Here is a 23,687-nt window from a genome sequence, read left to right as displayed (position 1 = left end):
GGAATTCAACACTAACGGCTCAATTTAAAGCCCTTTATTTTACAAAAGGCTGACATGTTTTTTTTTATAACTGTTTAAGGAGCCCAGTCTGATACGTTGGGCTACTGATGTGTTTTCCCTCTGGATTGCGCTGGTTGACACGCTCGTGTTAAGCCTCAATTCCCTTCACTTTGATCGAATACATTATCCACGGACACGTTGTGATGTATAAGATCCTTTTATTTTTTTCGCCCGTGGTATAACATAAACCCGGTTCCTTAATGCCAATAGTAACTCCTGGTTTTTAGAGCATAACACGAGTGTCAGAACCAGGGATGGATTAACCAACGGGCCTACCGGGCCCAGGGGCCCATGAGCTCAGGGGCCCATGAGCTCAGGGGGCCCCTGGGCCTGAGCCTCCGCGCGTGACGTCGCTGTGATTAACATTGTATTGATATGAATATGATGATATGACACGATGCGCCGTATGCCGGTATATGCTAGGCTTAAGTCATTCATGTCAGTAACAGGGCCCCAATAGTCCTACTGAGGGATGGATTACCGAACGAGCCTACCGGCACCAGGGGCCCATGAGCTCAGGGGGCCCCTAAGCCAGAGCCTCTGCGTGAAGTAGCTGTTATTAACTTTGTATTGATATGATGATATGACACGATGCGCCATAGCCGGTATATGCTAGGCTTAAGTCATTCATGTCATGGTCATATAATTCGCGTTATGTTGTCTGCTCAGCTCCGGTATCGTTGTTCCATACGGACTGTTTTGTTAGCGATGTTTCAAAAAAAAATATATGTGCATTTTTTTTTTTTGCGGGTGGGGGGGGGGGGGCCCTTGACACGTCCAGGCCATGGGGCCCGTGGTTTTTTAATCCGTCCATGGTCAGAACCCTTTGGCCTTTCCGGGGTCCAAGTCAATGATTATCTAATTGGCTAAATGCCAATCACAAGACCTCAGAACAGCGCCACCCAGTGTACATAGAGAGTAACGTATTTTCCATTACCATATTTGACTTTTACAATATTTATTAAATCACATTATTTGATTCCAACGTCGTGCACTATTGTGTTCCATCAAATTCATTGATGTTCCTTAAATAAATGTTCTTATGAATTCTTGAAATTGTATTCAAACACATGGTTAAAACACTTTCTGAGAACAAAATGTGCTTAAATTACAAAACACAGAAAATACAAAATAAAAATGAGTAATTTCCACAAAAAATTAAAAAAAACTCAAACACATCTGCTATTGACTGTGTGGAAGGGCATGCCGTGACCATCAGAATCAGAATCAGAATCAGAAACAGTTTTATTGCCAGGAATGTTTACACAAACGAGGAATTTTTTTTGGCGGAAGGTGCAACATTTGGACATGACAAACAAACAACAATCAACACGACAGAAAGACAACAAATAATGTGAAAGTGTTTGGGTGTGTGCTTCAAGTGGTGTGTTTTAGTTAAAAGTGTATGTTACGCGTGGCGTGTGTTTAAGTTAAAGTGCATGTAAATAAAGTGGCATGTGTGTGGAGGAGGCCTCAAGTTAAAGTGCATGTTAAAGTGACGTGTGGAGGAGGCCTCCAGGAGGGAAGAAGAAGGAGGAGGGAGGAGGTGGGAGGAAGAGGGAGGAGGAGGAAGAGGAAGGAGCGGGAAGAAGGAGGAGAGAGGAAGGTGGAAGAAGAGGTGGTAGTCCTGGGGTGACAGTCTGTCAGTCCCGGGTTCCATTGATGAGCCCGACTGCCGACGGAAAAACTTTTGGTGTGGCGGGTGGTCTTGGTCATGATGGACGCAGCCTCCTCCCGAGGAGGGACTCGAACAGGAGTGTCCAGGGTGGGAGGGTCAGCGACAATCTTTCTGGCCGCTTCAGTGACCTGGAAGTGAACAGGACCTGGAGGAAGGCAGATTGCAGCCGATAACCCTCTCGGCCGAGCGGATGATGCTCTGCAGCCTGCACTTGTCTTTGGCTGTGGCTGCAGGGTGCCAGACGGTGATGGAGGAGCAGATGATGGACTCAACGATGGCCGTGTAGAATTGTACCATCATTCTCCCTGGCAGGTTGAATTTCCTCAGCTGCCTCAGGAAGAACATCCTCTGCTGGGCCTTCTTGGTGATGGAGCCGATGTTCAGCTCCCACTTGTGGTCCTGGGTGATGATGGAGCCCAGGAAGCGGAAGGACTCCACAGCGTCGACGGGGGAGTCACACAGGATGAGAGGGGCGGGTGGGGCTGCATTCCTCCTGAAATCCACAACCATCTCCACTGTCTTTAGAGCGTTGAGCTCCAGGTATGTCAGACATGTATCTGAACTGTCTTTGTATTGCCCGTTATCGGATGTAATAACGGCGCAATTGATGCGATGGGTGAGAGGGATTGGCACACCTTGAGCACACACGTGGATTAAGTATGGACACATGTTTGCACTGACAGAAACCCACACAAGTGACAAGGTCAGTCTAATCTGTACGTGTCCCTCGTCGTATTCTGAGCATATGGAATAAGGATGCAGTGGGAAATGAATCCCTACAGTACTCCTACAGTGTGAGTGACCTTGGAGGGATGGGAACTCTTCTATCCTCATTAACATGGATGAAACATGGCCACAGCTCACCCTGGTTTCCAGCAAACTAATTGAGGAGATAACACTTGTACATGCAAACATGCACACACACTCAAACAAGCAGCCAGGCATGCACAACCCCCAGCATCTATGTTTAATTATTACAATGCTATCAGCTGGAGGGAAGGTATGGCTGTCATTGACAGCCGGCCTCAAACATGAGTCCTTACTAAAGAGAACAGGAAAAACCCAGCGGGGAGCAGAAAGGGAGCAGTGAGCGGCGGAGTCTGGTACACATCCTGCGCTGGAACTCAGCTGTGTCCTCTGCAGGCACAAATACACACAAGAGAGACGCTTGTGGTGCAGGCTGTTTTTTCTAAATCTAATCTTTTGTCGACAAGACAATCATTCTTAAGAGGATGAATCTACATTTCAGGTGCAGGCAGCTAAGCAAAGTGCACAGCTGGGGTCAGGCCGGTTCGTGTCATGTCCTGTACGTTGTCCTGTCTAGCCTTGTCCTCGATAAAGAGGCCCATGTTTTATTAGTTGACTGTTTGACATGAGGGCCGACATGTCCCTTATGGTCAGCCACACAAACCAAAAGGAAAGAAAACGTGTCTCATTTACTGTGAGGGCAAATATGTGATGCCCTGAAAGTTTAAGATGTATCAAGTGTGATGAACATCTAATAAAGATGTGCTTGTGCTAAACATCAGTCAGCTTTTAGTGTTAGACATTCATTAACAGACAGACCACTAGAGAGACAGGACACACAATGATCTAACCCTGTTACATTCAGTAATAATATCATTGTGTGACATTTGTCACCAACGTTTCCTGCAGAAGTTGAGAAAGTAGAGGATCGGTTTCACCGTCCTTTAGACTTCCTGCGGGTCACTAACATCCTCATCCACATCCTCACACGCCAGCTGGCTCTGAACGCTCCTTTGTGGATTTTTTAATGTGATTTCTGATTATCTTTGTTGCATCTTTGACATTTGGCATTTTTAACAAAATATTTTTTTTAAACGTTATTATTAAATGTGGATTTCAATTTGGATCAAATTGACACTTGCGGTCATATTTCTAAAATTAACATCATTGTTATGCAGAGTAACTTGATAAGAAGAACTTCAACACTGAAGTGAAGATAGAATCACCTTTGAGGATATACAGACAGTACTACAGTGTTCATTTGTGCAAGAAATAATCCCATTTCTGTCATATTCTTTCCTGTCTGCAATGCTAAAACAAAATAAAAAATAAAATGCTCCAACTTGTTTGATTGTTTCTTTTAGAAACACACTTTTTATCTGGCGGTTGAAGACAGAGGTCATTCAATTCAACACAGCTGAACATTCGTGAGCCTTTTTTTCTAAAAAAAAAGAGGCTTTTTTTCTTTAAAACAAAAAAGAGCCATTGCTCCTCCTATGCAGTAACCGTTGCATGTATTTCAGAGGGCCGCATACATTGGTTGCGAGAGAGAGAGAGAGCGAGAGAGCCTGAGGTTGCTTTCATGCCTCAAGTGTTTGAATCAGTTCAAACAAACTCAGGTCCGTTTACCCAATTAGTCCGGCCCATTAGGGCTGGTGTGAAAGCAGCACAAACAACCAAACTGAGAACACTTTATACACATCATAGGGATTCAAATGTTGCGTAACATTATTCCACCTGAATTTGATTGTCCCACATTGGTCCTGATGATGCAAGACGACAATCGCCACAACTCTCCGATCAACTAATTACCTGTCGGTGTCATAGACTGTAAATTAGACGTAGTCATCGTGAAGTCGCCCATTGGTTTGTGGACTGCCATGTGGAAGATTCAAGTTCAGCAATTGTTCCGTAGCCATCTCCGATTACGGTTGTCACCATGTTGGTTTCTTTCAACCAATGAGCGGAGGTTACCATGTTTGGAATGTGGAGGAATGACGTCGACGCCGGATAGCAGCAACCTGTCAATCACAGGCAGACCGCCCTGAAACATATCCTCTTTATGGTCTATTTGACTCTAAATGGGACCATAATTCACTAAATGAACATTATGCTGTATTGAAGAAGTCTTGGAACTAGCGATTGAGAACATAAACTTGTGTTTACAATGTTTAATGAAGGAATAAATCAAGTGATTAGAGTCATTTTCTCAAAGAGCATTCCATGCAATCAGACTTCTTTTGCAACGATTTAGTATTTAGCAGCAGTAGAAAATGACCAAAAAGAGAAGAATCATATGCCTTCCAGTATAAATCCAAACATTGATACGTTTGTGAATTAAAGCAGATATAGAGTAGCTTTGTGTGACACTCCTACATAACTGCAATAATAATTTAATTAACATATTATGCTTTAAGTTATCATTGGAGCTAAAGGTCCGTAAGAGACAAATTTGAGACTAAATCTCATGTTAAAATATTCACATGATCCACAAAAGCTACTCAGTCTTTTATATTATAATAAACCATTATAATGGAAAATACTGTCTCTATTTATCCCATACTAAGCCTAATGCATGCTAGTAAGATTTTCAAGATAGGGATACATACCAAAAACCCTCTGGGTTACTTTTTGTTGTTGTTGGTACAAGGCAATGTGTGCGCTGCACAGTGGAGTCGTTTTGGGCTGATAATATGAAGTACTGTGACAATAAATGATGAAAATGAGGCACAGAATCGAGTTAAAAACACCGAGAGCAGAGAGTGAAAAAGAAAACGCATTACAGGCTGTATTTCCTCAAACGCCACGTCTTTATGAAGTCTTTATAAAGTCTTCATGAAGACTTTGTGAAGATGTAACGGAAAAAATAGTGCACTTAGAATTGTTGAAGGTTTCAATATCATATTATATTCAATACAATCATGTTGTGCTTGGGCTGGCAAGAACCTTTTGAGGCCCTTATTTTGTGAAACTCTTCAGCACACTCATTAAACTTCCCGAGAAATCGCAGAATTTATGGGTATCCCCCTATTAATTAATTATTGTCACCCCCCCCCCATTTCCCCATCTGTTCCCTTTCCTATAATTTACACCTCTCTCTCATCTGTCTGCTATAACCTTCAACTCGTGAAACTGACGTTGAAGAGCCGAACACTCGTACCCTCCCTGATGCTGCTTCACACCCAAAGCTTTAGACAGCGCTCTCTCTCTCTCTCCCTAATTGCCATATTGTGCTTCTCTGCTGGACGTTCCTTGTCCTGCAGACTTGTTCCTTTCTGCGCAGGAACTCAGACGCTGTTGGATCTCATTATTTTAAACGTCTCATCTGAAGCTTGTGAATAGAAGTTATAATTCCACCACCTCTTCATCAAGAATACAGCAAAGTAAAGTGTTGACGATTATCAAAAGTGGCAGTGTGAAGCGCCGCTACGAGGCAAAGCACACATCTGTTGAGTAAACAAACACACTCACATATGATGTGAAGGCACAGAAAATAAACAATCTAAGAGGCCAATATGATCAGATTCATTAAACATGAAATCACAGCCCAACAAGGATGTCAAAAGAGAAGAATACAGCTGAAACGAGTAGTTTCAATAACCACAGAGAAAGTCCCTGCACACAAAGAAAGGTACTATATCATGGCTTTGTGTGTGACATCACTGAGTGTAAAACTGCAGGGCAAAGACATTTCAGTTCAATTAATATATCTGTATTATTTATAATTCTTCAAGTTCAATTTTAAAATGGTAGATATTGTTGAATTGATTTTTCTTTATTTGATTTGACTACATACAGACGTTGATAACAATGCTTCTTCAACATGTGAGTAAATCATAAGACATTAGACATTATTCTGATCGGACCTTCTCTCTGGACCTCGTTGAATATTAATTGAATACCCCTGATCTATGCACTGTATTATTCTCAAAAGATGTGAATGAGTGTAACCCATAGATATACACATACAGTATATGGCCCATGTTCTATAGGTGTAACTGTCAAAAAGCCATAAACCAACCTCCACAATGAGGGATTACAATCTGTAGTCTCATGTTCATGGTCTACTTCATTGCCTGTGTACCATCCTTGTAAAGAAGTTAATTATTAAATGCATCGTAAAGAAACAGACGTTGAATAGCCTGTGCACGGAGAAAATTACATATTTACTTAAATTAAGATTTTAACACCATCTGTTTCTAAAGCATCTATATTAGCCTTTTTTGTATTAACCCTAGACGTATAAATATATATACATATCTTTCAGTGAACTATCTGTGACAGTCGCATTACAAAGATTCCGAGGTGCACAACACGAGCCGGCCATGATTACATCATTGTGTTCACTACAGCGAGGAGAACCGAAGCTTGAGCAAAGAACGAAATAGAGTTCAGACCAGAAAAGTGTGAAGTTGGTTAAGCTTTCATCCCACAGGGTAGTAGTGCGCTTCAACTACTGACTGCCAAGAAGCTCGGTTGGAGTTGCGAGAGCCCCGCTAGTAGGTCAAAGGTCAGTTCAAGCACCAGCACATCAGAAACATGTCTCCCCGTCTGTTGTGTGACTGCACAGAGCCTAATAATGCCACATTGGGTTAGCCCTGAAAATGAGTCTCTTTTCTCTCTGCATCCTTTTTCAACTAAAGAGGCGAAACATCTGGGCTACAGAAAGACAGTTCAGTCAAGCCTTGTTTTGGAGCTAATTAGTCCAATTTGCCTTCCCCATCTCACACAGTTGTAAACAAAGATGAGCTGCAGCACTGCTCAGCTTAACCAGCTCTCCAGTTTGATGTGTGGCAGAGCTGGAACGCTGCAGAAGCCTCTAGTTACAGACACAGGTGCAGGCTACATTGACAGCTGCAGGGCCTCCTTCCTTCACAAGATAAAACTGCACCCTGTCTTTTGAAATGGTCTGGATGTCCCTTTAGCAAGATTTTCGCACAGAAACATGTGGCTGTGCAGAAGTCCATCTGCAGTGAGGAGGTACAATTCCCACACACGTTATTTCCTGATTAGCAATGCTGAAGAGCATGTTTCATATTGGGCGCATGCACTGAGTGATAACAGATTTCATGAGGAGGTGTAAATGAACCCGTTAGATTCAGTTGATTAGAGAATTACAAGGAAATGAGTTATTCTGAACATATATAATTCATCATTCCTCAACAACAACAGAAGCGGTTTATCATCAGGAATCAAACCCCATCTTCTCTCAATTATTTTTCTGTTATATACACAAATTATACAAACCACTCTACCTTCTAGTAGCAGAGACACAACAAGAGAGAGCGTTTGAATTGTTCAAACGTTTCCTCCTTGAGGCAGAGCAGCAGTAATAATTCACTTGTTTCTGCAGTGGAAAAAAAAGATTTCTACCATGTTTTTGTTTTTCAATCCCCATGTTTTGTGACCCAAAAGGAAATGATACATTCAGTTGTTTCTACTTTCTTTAGGATAGACTTGTAGAAGCAGTCGGATGTGTTTCTCTCACAGATATGCGTTTCCTTGCGTTTTCCTAAAGTTATTGCGTTCGTGGTGACGTCACTGTGCAACACTCTTTGGAAGTTTCAGGACTGTTTCTCCTTCGGCGAATGATAATCCTGAATCTGTGATCAGCAGTGCATTTTATATATCTACCTTCTGCTACTATAATTGTTATGCTGATCATTTAAGTATCTTGTTTTTATGCTTAACTCACAGCTGTGTGTACTGAGCTATCTTTAAAGCGTCCAACACGGTGCAAAAGAATATAATGTTTGTTTCTATCGAGATAAGATGGAGCTCTCTCCTCGGATAAAAAATATTATAATAATGATTATTTCTATAAGCAGTCTTTTGCAGTGGAACATCGCCGTAACTGCTGCTGGCATATAGAGGGAACAAATAATGATAACACATAAAAGCAGAAACAAAGCCAACGCTGATCATATGTAAATGTTGTGTTCACAGCTTGTTTCCTGCGCCTCCAAGTGGCCAAAAAATCCATTGTAGCAAGTTTATTTAAGTACGTTATGCTATTTACAGTAGCCTATGTATGAGGCTGTGGATGTGGAGCAAGCAAATGTTTAGACCCTCATGCTCTTGCAGTCCTGCATTTACTCACATAGTAGAGAGATTATTAAATGGCTTCAACATCCCATGTCCTGGTTGCTGTGGTACGAAATGCCTTTTTCCTGCCTCATACTGTAAATGTGATTCATGTTCGCTCTTGGCTAACTGAGACACGGGCTACAGTAGCAGCTGAGAACATTCCCCTCCCTCTGCCTCCTCTCACATGGTTTATAATTGCAGAGCAAACGTCTCAGAGGAGCGCCACAGAAATCGAACCATAGCGACCTTCTGCCAGTGATCAAAGCCTACCTCAATCCACACACACACACACACACATAACCCCACCACTGACCCAGAAGGGAGGGAGGGATCCACACAAACCAGCTCACGTCTCAGGAAGAGCTACCTGCTTTACATATGAAACACACCTTTCTCCCTTTAATTCCCATGAAATCGCACAGGAAGGGGTTACAGCAAAGGGGGAGTGATGTGGAACGGCTAGAGGGGCCATTACAGAGAATACCTCATTACACCCTGGTCACAGCTTTGGAGTATTACCCGTGTGAAAACACTCTCTCACCCCTGGGTGGATAAGCCAAAGAGAGTAGATTGTCTCATCTTATTTCTTCTTTGGACCTGGTCTCTAGACAGGTAGGCCTACGGCAGGGTTACACTTGTCAACATACGCAGCTGTAGCTCGCTGTCCAGACAACAGACTGGCTGGTTTAGATCTCTGACCTGTACACGAGTCAAACAAATTGTCTGTTGCATCTTTATATTTAAAGAAACGTGAACTCACCGGTCACCAGCAGCGGACTGTGGGAAAAAGTCAGACCGGCCCACTCAATGCATCCCACATATCAACCAGTCAGTGGCCTACTTGGAAAAATACTCATCCACTGAACATTATTTTGGATGATTACAAAGAAATTACATCATACAGGCAGGGATGGATTAACCAACGGGCCTACCGGGCCCAGGCCCAGGGGCCCATGAGCTCAGGGGGCCCCCGGGCCTGAGCCTCCGCGCGTGACGTCGCTGTGATTAACATTGTATTGATATGAATATGATGATATGACACGATGCGCCGTAGCCGGTATATGCTAGGCTTAAGTCATTCATGTCAGTAACAGGGCCCCAATAGTCCTACTGAGGGATGGATTACCGAACGAGCCTACCGGCACCAGGGGCCCCTGAGCTCAGGGGGCCCCTAAGCCAGAGCCTCTGCGTGAAGTAGCTGTTATTAACTTTGTATTGATATGATGATATGACACGATGCGCCATAGCCGGTATATGCTAGGCTTAAGTCATTCATGTCATGGTCATATAATTCGCGTTATGTTGTCTGCTCAGCTCCGGTATCGTTGTTCCATACGGACTGTTTTGTTAGCGATGTTTTTTTTTACACATTTTTTTAAAACAATTTTTTATTTTGCGGGTGTGGGGGGGGGGGCCCTTGACACGTCCAGGCCCAGGGGCCCGTGGTTTCTTAATCCGTCCATGAGTAGAGAGCTGTATCTCCTGGGTGACTGCGTTAGCACAGCACCGGCAGTCAGAGCTCGGCCGAGGTGTGTGTGGGTGTGTGTGTGGGGTGGGTGCTTCTCATTGGAGGAGTGCCATTTTGACTCAAGTTGTTAGCTTAGTGGAATCAATTACTGAATGTTCTCCTCCGCGAACTGCCACCTTAACGTGGTGGAGGGGTTTGAGTGGCTCGGTGATCCTGAGAGCTATGTTGTAAACTCAAGTGAAGTCAGCTGTTTGACATCTCTGTCTTCTTGGCTGGTTGAATTCTTAATTTTATGGCTGTGCTTTACTTGTCGCCTCTAACAAGTTACTTTTATACTAAAATTGCACACACTGAAGTTGTACTTAAGTATATACAAGTATACTTTTCTGTACTAAGGACTATATGTTCCTTGGTCTTATCTTGGCACTGGGGCCCACATATTAACATTGTTTATAATGTTAGTGTTGTGTGTAACTCGATGATTTTAACATAACAAGCTAGATGGTTAACTTACGCGTTATTTGATATAAGCTATTAGAAATTATAAGATTGCCCTCTTTACAACTACCACCGTGGATAGCTTGCTCACTGATTGTCAGCAAGTGACTACGACCAACGCCTAACCTTTTTACACGGCAAACTATGGTCCCTGGACTCACTGTTTGTAGCAGCAAACATGTTCTATGAATAGGCAGCTGTGTGCCAATACACTGTCTTTGAGTTCATAGAATAGTAAGACTATTAATGTATGTTTTGTTAATGCGGTGGTCCTTGCCTTATGATAGTCACTGACTGGAGTTCAGAGAGCATCCATCTTTTTTATTTACAGCTACACCAGTGCTCTCTCCACATTACAATTATGTCATGAAAATTAACAATGCATCCATGTGGATGTTAGTACTGCTTCGTGGATATTAAAACAACATATTGGTGCATATTTAATATTTAATTTTACTATATGATCATCAATATTCAATGAAACATCATTTGGGACAGTTTTTTATGAAATATATCAGCTATCAATAATGATTTCATTATGAAGCAATCCACTTGTTAATCCTTTAAATGTACGATATTGCAGTAATAACAAAAAAAACAAAGAAGAACCAAATAGAAAATCTATTAAGACTTTAATTTTCTTAATGCTTTTAAATACACTTTTGGACAGTGATGAATATCTTTTGCATGAATAAGTTACATAATAAATAAAAGCAAAAACATGTTATTTTCTCTTACATCTTTACAATAAGGCATTGATAGCAGCAGAAGTGGCCAACAGAGACTCAGTTACCTGAAACAACTGTTTCCAGTTTACATGTCCAGCCCCAGATCTAGACCAGGGCAGCTTGAAACCAAGTTTGCAACAGAAGTATCAAACCTGCACTAAGTCAAACCTGTGAAACTGCCTCCGGGTTGTTCCAGGAACCTCTGCACCAGTGTTGGGAAATTAAATAAGTAAGGAAAACACTTGGGTTGGCCCTAAAGCAGTGGAAGTCACAGGAGGTAGCATCTTACTCTCCTGCCAATCAATTTTCTTTTTTTTATTCATGCAGCAGGCAATGTTTATTGATCGCTATGATTATCATAGCCATCCTTCCACATTTTACTGCATTTGTCATAGTCTCTGCAGTGAAAGCTGTACGAGAATTGCTTCAACATAAAGCTGTGTGTTGAAGGTTTGCCTCTGCACAGATATCTTCTTCCAATAACTTACCACGGAACTGGCCACCAGACACACTGAAATAATTACGTACAAAAAACATGACATGATGACCTCAGATCTGCCACTTTATGTGCCCTTTACACAAATTATATTGCACTCGGCACTTCACTTTTATTTTAACACAATACTTTGGAGAATGAGGAGGGGACAAAAGCAGTTTTCTTCCTCCAAATAAAGTGTTTTTTTCAAGTTACTTGTCAAATTATACAAATGTTTCAGATATGAATGAGCCAATCAGAGCTCCGCCAATTAAGGGCAGAATATAATTTAATGTAGATGAGATCTTCTATCTAAATTACATGTAGTGGTACAGCAGAAGTTAATGGCATCTAACCTCTGTCAGATATTTTAATTGCATTATGTTAAGTGGAGTTGAGAATGGCCATAACTCAATGAAAGTGTATTATGCAAACAAATAATGTGCTAATGTTTGCATGGCCAGTCAAGCATGTAGACTATAAAAGCAAGATCTCTGTCACCATTAAACAATGTGCAGTCTTTCCTGTGTCAGCTTCAACACACCAGCTCTCCTCTGGCCATGCTACCTTTTCTCCAGACATCTTATTTCGTGCTAATTCTACAGTGCATTTTCTCTTAATATAAATGGTCGTTTTGTATATTAAAATATACAGCAAAGATTTAACAATGTCAAATGATACATGTGTGGAATTAATGAACACTAAGTGAACAGGTGTAGCTTTGGGGGTCGGGATAAAAATTGTGCCAAATCTGGCTTTGCTAACGGGGTCAGCAGCGAGCCAGACGCGGTTGGGGGTTAATCAGGGAACAAAATGACCACCTGTTTATGCCAAACGATGAGGAAACTCTAACTTGTCTGATTGGAGCATTTATATGGGGACTATTTTTGGGGCGTTTGCCTGATTGCTCTCCTGGAGAACAGTGACTTGAACAAGGCACTGTGGCTGTACCGATGATTCCACTGGATAACGACACCAGAGTTACTGCCCGCTGGCAGTGAGCCGACAATGAAATGTCCACAGCTTTGTTTCTGTGTCTTTCACGTGTTTCCTCTCACAGTTCAATCATTCCACATGCACAAACATGCACACTTAATTGCAAGCAAACAAATAGCGACAAGTGCATTTGGCATTAATGCTAATAAATGTACATGGAAGCATTTGGGTGTTGACAAAACAGAAGCCGCCTCAGTCACACACATATTGAACACACACATACTTCACATACACACGCACACATACAAATGAGCATGCACACACACTGCTTATTTGCAACTTCTGACAGCTTTCTCCCTCTGCATGTCGACTGTGTGTCTGGCACCAGGGTCGAGGTCTGGAGCCCCACACAAGCTGTGTGCTCTGTCTGGCTTTTACACACTCCAAATGGGCTTTATGAATGGCTAGGACTCAATGAGTCAACACCGGGGGCCAAACTCAACCCAATCCGACTACGGCTCTTGGAGATGAGTCAGAAACAACATTCTCCCAGAGCAACCAGGAAGCATGTTTAAATTAATATGCCACCAAGTTTTCTTTTGTTTTGCAATGTGGAGTGTGTTCATCCACAGATGTGTGGCTCGAACCCAAGTGCCTTTAAACAGTGGTCTGCAGCGGTGTGTGTGTGTGTGTGTGTGTGTGTGTGCTCTCGTTGCCCCATCAAAGCCATGTTTAATCTTTTCGCTGCAATGAATTCAGCTCTCGACATTGCGTGGAGCCGGTGACTGACAGCTTTGCGATGATGGTTAGACGGGTGTAGGCCGCTATTCACAACCGTTTTCCCTCAGTGGGAATGTCTGCCCCATTCATGACCATCAGGAAACACTCACCTACTGTGCATACGAACAAATACACACACACAAATCCTCACCACTTCTCTATCATTAGATCCAACACTCGACTGACATTCAGATCTGAATCCAGACTGAAGTCTGACTCAACAAATGGAGCTGCCGGCGGAGTAAGAGGGCGGAGGCCTGACGTCAGAGTTTCAAGCCAGTCGGCGGCATCGAACGATGTCGGCGCCCGACGTTTACGTGACTTCCCAGTGGACGGCAGAGGGGAAGTGCAGATGGATGGTGGTGGAGGAGCTGGGATCACATGGCTGGGGTTTATCACAGCGGGAGATGGAGGCAGCTCCAGCAAGAGAGATGAGCAGAGAGGTGAGGGTAGGAAGCTGTCATCCTTGTGCAGCTGGGAGGCCTGGGACTGATCGGCTTGAGAAGGAGGAGGAAGAGGGGGAGGAGGAGGCGGAGGAGGAGGAGGAGGCTGCGAAGGGCCGGGGACTAGGTGGGCAGGGGATTTATGATCACAGACATTGACAGAGCCTGGAAGAGAGGTAGTTACAAAGATTAGACGCTGAAAGAAATTGCGAGTGCCATTTAAATTGTGCTCTTTATTAATTATGGGATACTTACCAACACAAGTCATGGGCTCATCCAGAATATCATCGATGGATTGCCGAGGGTCCATCTGCGGCCAAAAGAAACACGTAAATCCTACCGTGTAAATGGAACTGTCCTGATCTCTTCCTGTCCATCTGCAGACTCTAACCTGTGCTTTCTGGATAGCCTCCTGCAGTTCTTCCTCCAAGCTGCGAACACAGGACAGCGTCTGAACTGGACTTGCTGTAATCTGCACTGGCAGCTCAAAATCCTGGCCAATCATATCACACGGTTGGCAGCAGAACACCTGATTAGAAAGCCGGGGTGAATCAGTTGAAAGGTGGGTGATGATGAGAGGCTGCTCACATGTTTGACCAGTTTTCTAGATTTGAAGACGACCATGTAGCATGCTCTCCGAGATATGTGTGTGTTGATTTGTGTTGTTTACCTGTGTAAACAACACCTCTGCTTGTGTGTCTGTTTCCGGTTTCCGTCTGGAGCATCCAGGATCCTGTTGCAGGAACGGATGAAGGGATCCTCCACAAGACTGGAGGAATAATACAAAATGAGAAGAGCAATAATGATTGTCAGTTCCGGAAAGCATTCATCCTGTTATTCTCCAACTCGTCACGGACCAAAGGATCAAGCCCGTCGTTGCTCACCTCGTTGCCGGCGTTAGCGCAGTGTTCCCTGGGCCTGCTCCGTAACCTCTCCCTCATCTCCAACTCCACACTCAGCTCCTGCTGCTGTTGCTGCTGCTGCTCGTTCTCAGTTCTCCAAGGAGTCCCACACTGTAGGGGCGAGGACGACGACATGGGGAGACTGGGACTTGGAGTTCCTGAGGCGGTGCTGGCAGGAGCCAGGAAGACAGCGTTGGAAAGACAATGTTCACCGGCCAAACTGACGGGCGCAGCATTCGAGAAACCATTCGTCACACTGTTCAGAATTTCATTTTGAGAGTCACTAAGAATCCCATTAGGAACTCCCCTGTCCGGGATGTACATCTGTTGGTTTGGGCTGCTGCTGGGGGAGTCTCGTCCGGAGCTGGAGCTTGAACAGGGGCTCTGGCTGGGGGGCAGCGGGGGGCAGGAGGTGAGCAGCTCCAGGCTGGTACCTCGCTGGCACAGCGGAGCAGGAGTGAGGCAGGAGTGGGGAAGCTGGAACGGCCGGAGACGCTGCAACAGAGCAGGCTTGGTGCCGGAGACGGGGAGGCCGCGCTTACGGAGCTGCTGCCGTAACTCTGACACCTGAAGAAGAGGAGGAGGGGACGGTGAAGGTTCACCATTCATTTGTAAATAACAGTTGTCATTCTTTCAGTGCATTCAGGCTTGTCTTACTGTTAAATCAACCAGATTTGCAGGGAGAAGCTCAGGCTTGGACGCAGGGTTTGTGTCTGTCGGCTTGTGGTTTGTTGTGGCAGGAACACGTTGGGGATTCGGGGGCGTGGCTCCACAGGACTTCACAAGATCAGTTTGCTCTCCGCTGAAGGAACGACAGCAGCATTAACTCACAAACAATCGGAGGACTAATGTCGATTGATGAAGCAGAAATATGTCTATTTCTCAATTTGATTTCCCTGGCATCTGTTTGCATACATGGGAACAACAGTGAGTTGTTGCTGTTGTTGTTGTGGTTGTAGTTGTTGCTGTTGTAATTGTTGCTGTTGTAGTTGTTGCTGGTTCTGGTGGATTTGCAGCTGGAGGAAGACCTGCTGCTGCTTCAGGAGATGGGAGTAGGCCGGGTCTAAAGACTGGGGAGGGCTCTTCTGTTTGGCTCCTGGAAATAAACATTTGATGAGGATAACGTCCAATACCTCTCCAAGAGCCAGACTTTATTTGACAAATTTAAAGATTTTCAAAATAAATGTAAGGAAAGTAACGCGTTATAGTGGTACCTCCAGTCCCAGACCCCCCTCTCTGATCTGGAGGAATGTACTGGTGATATTTGAGTTTCCTCATTTTGGGTTTGGTGTCCCGTGGTTTCCGTGGCCGGGGGAGATGGTTGAAGTTGAGGGAGGAGGGTAATGAGGAGGAGCAGGTTGGGCTGTGAGGCCGTGCTGTCTGGAGAGACACACATTTCAACTGTAACCACACTGCGGTCCTGGTGAGTCATTTCAAGTAGTGTGTAGAATATAGCAGAGAAAATGTAAAACCGTTTGACATGGTTTCACAGTATTTGCCCCATGTCAAGGTTAAACGCTTACATGAAATGAACAAATGCCTCACAAATCTCCAGATGACAGCATGTGCTGGTTCTGACACACAGCCATGCCGCCTGTGTGTGAATGTGTTAACCTACGGGGCAATGCTGAGCTCCCCCAGAAGTGCAAATTGACAGTAATGAATGCAGAGCAGCATGCTACAGAGCATTGTGTTGGCCAAAACAGACGAGTGACCATCGTATTGGGGGGAAGAACTCAACAATGTTCTTTCAATTTGATGCAGTAGCAAGCACACACACACATACATAATCTAAATGTTGTTTTTCTGGATGAAAATGGCATATGACCGCATATATTTGCTGACATTCTTGACATTGCAATGCTATTTTTAGGAGTCTTCAAATGATTAATTACAAAAGAGACCAATTACATTAACCACAAAATGAAAGTCAAAGCATTATTTATGGTTTTGATGCGACGGCACGAACATGCACTATCCCCACATTACCTTTGGCAGCAGGGGTGTTGTCTGAGAGGTCAGATACATCCCATTTGGTCTCCCAGTTGTTGCCATGGAGTTTGATTCACTCAGTGTTACACTCATAGGTTGTCTGATGCCCTCGGTTGCCGGGAGAAACGCCAAACCAGACTAAAGGCAGAATATCAGATGATCAGAGTTAACATATGAGGCTATTTACAAACTCACAAGTGTGTTAATGTGAGGGTATTGGTGGGAATGACTTCCTTGTTGGTGCTAACACAAGGGTTGTATGTGAAACTAGGTCTCAGTGTCTCCTCCTCACCTGAGCATGACCAGTGCTGTGGTTAAGGGACGGGCCCACAGCTGAGAAGTCACTCAGTGATTGGTCACCTGAGAGCCCCGGCAATGGCGTAAAGGCTGGTGATTGGTGTACGCCGTGTTGCTCTGTGGGCGAGGGGGAGGGGCAGGAGGAAATGTCATCTTCGAAGACATCAGCGGACAGAGGGAAAGATGCACAGCCTGAGGAAAGGAAAAGTGAAAGGAGGTAAGGTCAAAAGAGGAGGAGATGAGATTGGAATTTAAAAAATTGAAGAAGAACAAAATGTGTGTGCCGGTGCATGCATAAGAGTGTTGACTCACGGTTCTGCAGGGGCAGTGTGTGTTTGGGCTGTTGCTCCACAGGCCCAGGTGGACGTGGGATCCTCTCCGTGAGGTCCTGCGTCTGGCGAGCCTTCTTGTGCCTCTGGGCCCCACATGCATTCCTCTCTGCAGGGGCCACGGGGATAGAAGAATGGTGGCGATAAGTGGAAAGATGATGGGACAGATGGGCGATCAGCAGAGAGAGAGAGAGAGAAGCTAAATAATGTCAGAGTAAATGTGATGTGGGCATGCACAGCAGTGGTGCCACAGGCAGTCAGTCCCAATTCAAACCAACAGAGGCATCAAAAAATAGTGAACACTCTGGTCCATAGGGAGATTTATTCCCATGGATATGAACACACACACACACACACAAACACATTTACACAACATTTTCAAAAGGGCAGAAAGGGAAATCAGATAGTTCGTGAAGCCTGATATAACAAATTTAAAAAGTCTCTTTAGAAAATTAAAAGGAAGGTTAGAGTGTGTGGAACAGATAAAGGGAGAAATATGTCAGTCGGCTAAATGATGACTCTAATCTCTGGGTGGGCGGATTTATCACGCGCTGTCAATCACTGATATGTTTGCAGGCTGCTTAAAATGCGGAGTTACAGTGTGCAACAAGGTCACGTATATTTTTTATATGACAGCTGATGAACCATCGAGCCCATTGGCAGATACACACACACTTCATTTCCTCGCGCTGTACAACAGGAAGCGGAGAGCAGAGATGATAAAATGCAGACAGGAAGAAAGCGAGAAGAAATATGCCACTATGCTTTTTGCCAGGAGCACAGAGGGTGAAGCAGGAAGGAGACGTCAACGTTACTGTAGGCATGCAGGGCATCACCTTGTGCAGTTTTAGTGTTCAGACCACAAGGGGGCAACTTCTGAGCGGCACCACCATCACTGAGACGCTGCATCAGGAAACAGCAGTCAAACCAACAGCCAGGGCCCACAGAGCACGATGCAGTTCATTCAAGGGAATGTCGACTCACACTTCAATGTCAGTGTAACCTCATGAAATACTCATTTACACCAGAGTTTCCCCCAGAACATTTGTAAAGTCTGCGGGTGAGGTGGCTCCACACAGAAGACCATTCAACCCGTTTAACAGTAGGGGAAACACTCATCTATATCTAATAAGTTCCCACAATTCATGGTAATTCATTCATTATGAACACACTGTGAGACAGGTACACACACATGTGGTCTCATCCTATTTTATCAAAAATAATCAACTACTATAATCAATGAGAAACATTTCTTTACATGGGAACTTGGCTGCTACTGCATCCAAATCCATATCTGATCTATAGCGTGGATGCTACTCACCAGAGCTTCACTCTGGTCCTTCTCTGCTTTTTTAGGGCAGCAGGCAGATTTCAACCCTGTGGAAACAGACACGGTGTGGTTGTGGGACAATGCAGAGCAGAGTTTTTTCAGAGGGTGCTAGCATGATAGAGGAGCATCTCAGGTGAACCGGGGCATCAACAAAGCACTCAGCTTTCAAATCATCCCTCAAAGTTACAGCATGGTGCATCTAAGGCGCTCTTTTTTGTTGGCAGGCATCAGAACGTGCGACCCGCTTCAGCCTCAGACACCAAGGAGAGAAGAGGAGCAAGGCAGAAACCCTGTCTGACTCTGAGATTGTTGTTTTTCTTCTATGTCTATAGATTAGTTTTTAATCATTTGCCGCACAATTTATTTGCTGCTTTATCCTAAAAACATGCCTGGTATTTAGAGCATATTGTTAATTTTGGATATGTGTTATCATGGCGAAATCAATGCATGTTATCTGCATTTCACTCTCGAATATTAAAAGATGGGTTTTTTTCATGTACATCTCTGATACCTTATTATTGTGAATACAATGACACTTTTGCATCTTGCTCAAAGAATAAATGTCAAAATGTATTAACATTGTTGGTTCAGGCTGAATTTATATTATATATGCAGTATAATATGACAGAATAGACTTTTAGGCTTTACATAATCAGACTTTTTAATCAAACACATAATATAGACTCCAAAAGTGATTTCAAAGGAAAGTAAAAGCTGGTTAATATAGTAAAACCAACAAAGACATTAACAAACGTGTGTCTGTGAAAAGAGGCGACCTGAAGATCATTGATATGAAATCCTCCATGCAATCATGGCGCCCGAGGATCAATGAGAATGTAACTGATAAACTAACCAACGTCTGCATTGATTTCACTCTGCCTTCGGTTCTGAATCCTCAGCTGCAGGACTGAAAGACAAAAACAGAGAGTGAGCTGAGAAAAGAGTATTACAAGTTACAGTGATGGAACAGTAAGTCAGTTTGAGTTGAAGGACACGTGATCCGGGGGAAAGAAATGACACAGGCAGAAAGGTAAGAGTTGAGCAATGCAGGACAGCATGGTCACTGTTAAATGATATGGCCTCGTAATGTATATTACCCCATGACTTTGCAATGCTTATAGATTATATACCTCCTGGCATGCCTGCACACCATCTACACACCAAACGTTAGCTTTCAGTAAACACACAAACAGGTGAAGCAGGGTAGGGCACCGCATGTTTTCGGTGAGTTTTGAGACCTGAGAGACCCGATGAGGGGAGGGGAGGGCTGTTGAGGGGGGGGGGGGGCTGGTGAGGGAAGGGGAGCTACTATTTATCTCTCACTATGTCTATTCCTGTTGATCCCATCCCCCCTCCAGCTGTCCCGCTCTCTCCACCAGCCTCACATCCCCTCTTCCACACGTCATCCTCATTTGTGCTGCTACCTACACTACTCTGTGACACCTCAACATAAAAGTTTAACGTTATGATAATCGTCATTTAGAGCAGATTAGCGCGCTGTTCTCTGTTGTCTTAACAAGTTAATCACACCGGAGTTTCTGTTTGGTGTGTGTGTAGGTGTGTGTGTTTGTGTGTGTGTGTGTTTGTGTGTGTGTATGTGTATTTTTACCTCTTCAGGCTTCTTTCGAAATAAACAATCTTATGAAGTTCTCACAACTCAGCGATGTGACGAGGCGCTGCGAGTGGATTTAGTTGTAAGGTGGGAGCTACTTTTTTAACACACGGTTTACCACATTTTCTGAACATTGACCCTATACAATGTAGCATGTGTCTACTTTGGAACTAAATCATGTGAATGGTCAACAAAAACAATAGTTACAACAATGAATATGAAATCAAATCAACGGTATCATATTATACTGACACAAAGGATGGACATCACTTTGACTTTATAGCCCAGCACAGACTCTGCTGTGTACATAGAGTACATGATGTCAGACAGAGCAGCTGCCTTAAGGAATGATCTTTTCCAGCAGGTGTTTGTACACCTAGGGGACGGCGTCTATGCCATTTCCTCGCCTTTCTATTTTACCAGCCGTTAACGACAGCTGCCTGGGAACACAACAGCAGCCGCTACAACTTGTAGGGAAGCTTGAGTTATTCCATTACGGGGAGGTTTTTCAATGCTTTTTGTTACAGAATGCTGGTTGTCTGCTGAAAGTCGATCAGTAGAGTAATACATGAGATAAATCAAACTCAGTAATATTCTTTTTAATTAATTCAGGGTATTCTTTGATTATTTTTACCCTCAACATCTTAATAATCTTTACAGACTGTGATAGGATATCATCATCAATAACTCAGGGTCTTTTCTTCAAAAACTTTAACGTTGGGTTATTGAGACGTTAATATTTAATGTTCGAGAGGTTTAAAAGGGAATTTAAATAAAGGGATGTTCCTGCTTTCCAACAGAGATACCACACTCAAGTTGTGGTTAAAGTGTCATGCGGTAACATGCCGAGACCTTTAGCCCCAGGCTCAATTGTCTTTACATCAATTCAAAACATGTCTGCGTATCAATCACTGAATCCATTCACCATGATCAATAACTTCAATCTATTGATCCCATGTAAGTCAACCTGAACGACCAGCCAATAACCATCAGAAGCACATCACATTTTGTTCTCCGAGATGTAAAGTGCCCGTTGTTGTGGGGGGAAATACATATTTCTATATTTCTCTCTCCTTTATTTGCTGTGAATTGGATTCCTCACCTGAGCGGAACTTGTTTCGGATGAGAAGAGACCTCTCGGAGGCCAGTAGTGTCATGGTGGAGGAGGGGGGGTGGGGGGGTAGAGGGGGAGAGAGGAAATTCCTGGGGTCACTCTACCAGGAGGAATGGACCCCTCTCCTTCTGTCTCTCGCTGTTGCAGGGGAGCAGAGGAAGCAGGGGAGTGAGAGAGAGACAACACGCTGGTTAATCCGCTGATAGACACAAACCGATATTGATAGAGGCACACAAAGCACAGCGGAGGTAGATGGAGGAGGAAATAGAGACGCAAAGCCTCTCAGACCTACAGGCGGACTGAGCGCTGCAGTGAGCTGCTCTGGCAACAGCAGGCCTCCCTGTAGACAGCCTGTCATAATCACACACAGAGCCACAGAGGCCCACCCACAGAGACAGAACTAACGACACACAGAATTAAACAGACAAGTAAGCTTTTAGAGAGACGGAGGAGGAGAGTGACGGAGACAGAAGCGCCGGCAGCAGCTGAGACGTCGGGGCTGGAGGACGCTGACGGTGACGAACAGACATGAACTCGCGACACCTACAGCATCACACACAGACTTACACTGTGGCAGCAGGAACACACGTGTGTGTCATGCACTAAAAGTAGGGCTGCCACTCAGAGAGGGAGAGCTAGGAATCTACATAAGATGCATTAGTACACACACACACACACACACACAACCTATTGACAATGTTAATTTTTAACTGGCCAGCAACACGACACCTAAAGCAAGCATGTTTAAAGGGAATGGACACACACATACACACACATGTTCTGTGGAATAGCAGAGATTATGCAAACCCACGCACCACAGTGCTCTTCTTACCCCCATTAATGCACACACGCCTCACTTATTTACAACATGAGTCCAAAAAGAAGGCCATCACTCATTAATGCAATCAAATAACAAGCAATTGATTGATTGTCTGGCAGGTATTATTTCTCCGTAGGGCACTGAGGCACAAGAAGGCACTGAAAACACTGAGAGAATAAAAGCAGGAGAATGAAAGAGAATACTTACAGAAAAAGAGAGAAATTAGTCCCTCTGGGGAAATTGGAGTGGATTTAAGATTAAACTGAGAGAGGTGCGAGATGGAGGAAGAGAGGAAAAGAAAGAACTTCGTAGTGAGTTTAATGACGATTTCTTTCTTTCATGTTCTTTTCATATCCTTTTTTTTTCTATTTGACCCTTTTCTACACTTCTTTTTTCCCCTAAAGGTGAAATGCAAAGAGAAAAGGATCAATGGTTCCTTCGTCCCCTTTCGATAGAAACTCACCCTCTCTACCTCTGTCTCGCTCTCTCTGCCCCCTCTCCCCATCCGCCCCAAAGCATCCTGGATCCTTGGTGCCAACTGTGAGCGACTGTCAAACGTTACCCCTCCCCCTCCGTGGCCTCCCCTCCCCACCCCTCCCCACCCTGTTAACAGCCATTCACTCCCCTCCTCTGACGTCTGCTGACTGATTGATTAAGGTGCGGATTTTAAAGACAATAAGCACTTTTGTGTTTTTTTGTGACTTTGACAAAAAGTAGACAGGCCGATGAGGTAAGGCCAGCTCCTTAATGTGAGGAGCAGAGCTGTCACACAGTGTGATCTGATAGGAGAGTAAAGAAGGATAAAGAGACGGTCTAGTACAAGACAGCGAGAAAAGCCCAGGAGTGTTTTGGACTCGCATCAAATCATGTAGCAAGGCTGCGGGCTCATATGCTGCTGTCAAGACACGTTTGGGTCATCCTCTTAAAGTGATTTACTGCTGTTTGCATGCAAGTGTGCGTGTGTGTAATGTGTGTGCGTGTATGTGACACCACTGAGAGTCAAAGGTCAGTAAGTCAGTGTCTGTCAGCATAATACTTTACAGTATGAGCGTTGGTGCCCAGGAAAATCACTTGAGTAGCCCCTCAGCCTTCCCAAGCAACTTGGGTGAACATGTAGGAGAGTGTTTGCCTTGTGTGCACACTCTCTAGGCGCGTGTGTGTGCGTGCGCGTGTGTGGGGGTTTGTGTGTGTGTGTGTGTGTGTGTGCCTTAGGGCTGCAGAGGGAGAACAGTGGGGGAAGTGAGGTCGTTGCTGGTGCACCTGTTCTGTCGATTTGACAGACAAGCCGGCGTGTGCTGGTTCAGCAGGTCGGAGACAGAGAGGGGAGGTAGAGAAGGGTGAGGCGGAGGGGACAGCAATAGTTGGAGAGGAAGTGAGGCCGCAAACACTCT

The 23,687-nt window shown here is 44.3% G+C and overlaps 1 protein-coding gene across 1 annotated transcript; it reads right to left on the bottom strand.

Annotated features, from left to right (window-relative positions):
* Nucleotides 1-11,153: 11,153 nt before the first annotated feature.
* si:dkeyp-69b9.3 (myocardin) lies at nucleotides 11,154-22,731 on the bottom strand. Its single transcript, XM_056406059.1, has 16 exons — nucleotides 22,504-22,731; nucleotides 21,465-21,614; nucleotides 19,604-19,657; nucleotides 18,742-18,797; nucleotides 18,257-18,323; nucleotides 17,404-17,529; nucleotides 17,087-17,283; nucleotides 16,792-16,932; nucleotides 16,017-16,182; nucleotides 15,718-15,898; nucleotides 15,460-15,604; nucleotides 14,785-15,369; nucleotides 14,571-14,669; nucleotides 14,292-14,429; nucleotides 14,156-14,210; nucleotides 11,154-14,065 (listed from the first exon to the last, which is right to left on the bottom strand). Exons 2-16 carry the CDS (start codon nucleotides 21,517-21,519, stop codon nucleotides 13,605-13,607), a joined length of 2,526 nt encoding a protein of 841 aa, XP_056262034.1. The 5' UTR covers nucleotides 21,520-21,614; nucleotides 22,504-22,731; the 3' UTR covers nucleotides 11,154-13,604.
* Between the last annotated feature and the right edge of the window lie 956 nt (nucleotides 22,732-23,687).

This window comes from Pseudoliparis swirei, chromosome 22 (genome assembly GCF_029220125.1).
Source record: "Pseudoliparis swirei isolate HS2019 ecotype Mariana Trench chromosome 22, NWPU_hadal_v1, whole genome shotgun sequence".
In the NCBI taxonomy this organism is placed as follows: Eukaryota; Metazoa; Chordata; class Actinopteri; order Perciformes; family Liparidae; genus Pseudoliparis; species Pseudoliparis swirei.
Note: the sequence above shows the minus strand (reverse complement) of the source record. Positions and strands in the feature narration are given on the sequence as shown.

Bases quoted from the DNA above. Each gene is read 5' to 3' on its own strand.
- si:dkeyp-69b9.3 (XM_056406059.1), bottom strand. From the start codon at position 21,519: ATGACACTACTGGCCTCCGAGAGGTCTCTTCTCATCCGAAACAAGTTC. The intron at 14,670-14,784 runs GTGAGCAACGAC...TTATTCCTCCAG, and splicing joins GCGCTAACGCCGGCAACGAG to TCTTGTGGAGGATCCCTTCA. The intron at 14,211-14,291 runs GTTAGAGTCTGC...TTTTGGCCGCAG, and splicing joins AGGCTATCCAGAAAGCACAG to ATGGACCCTCGGCAATCCAT.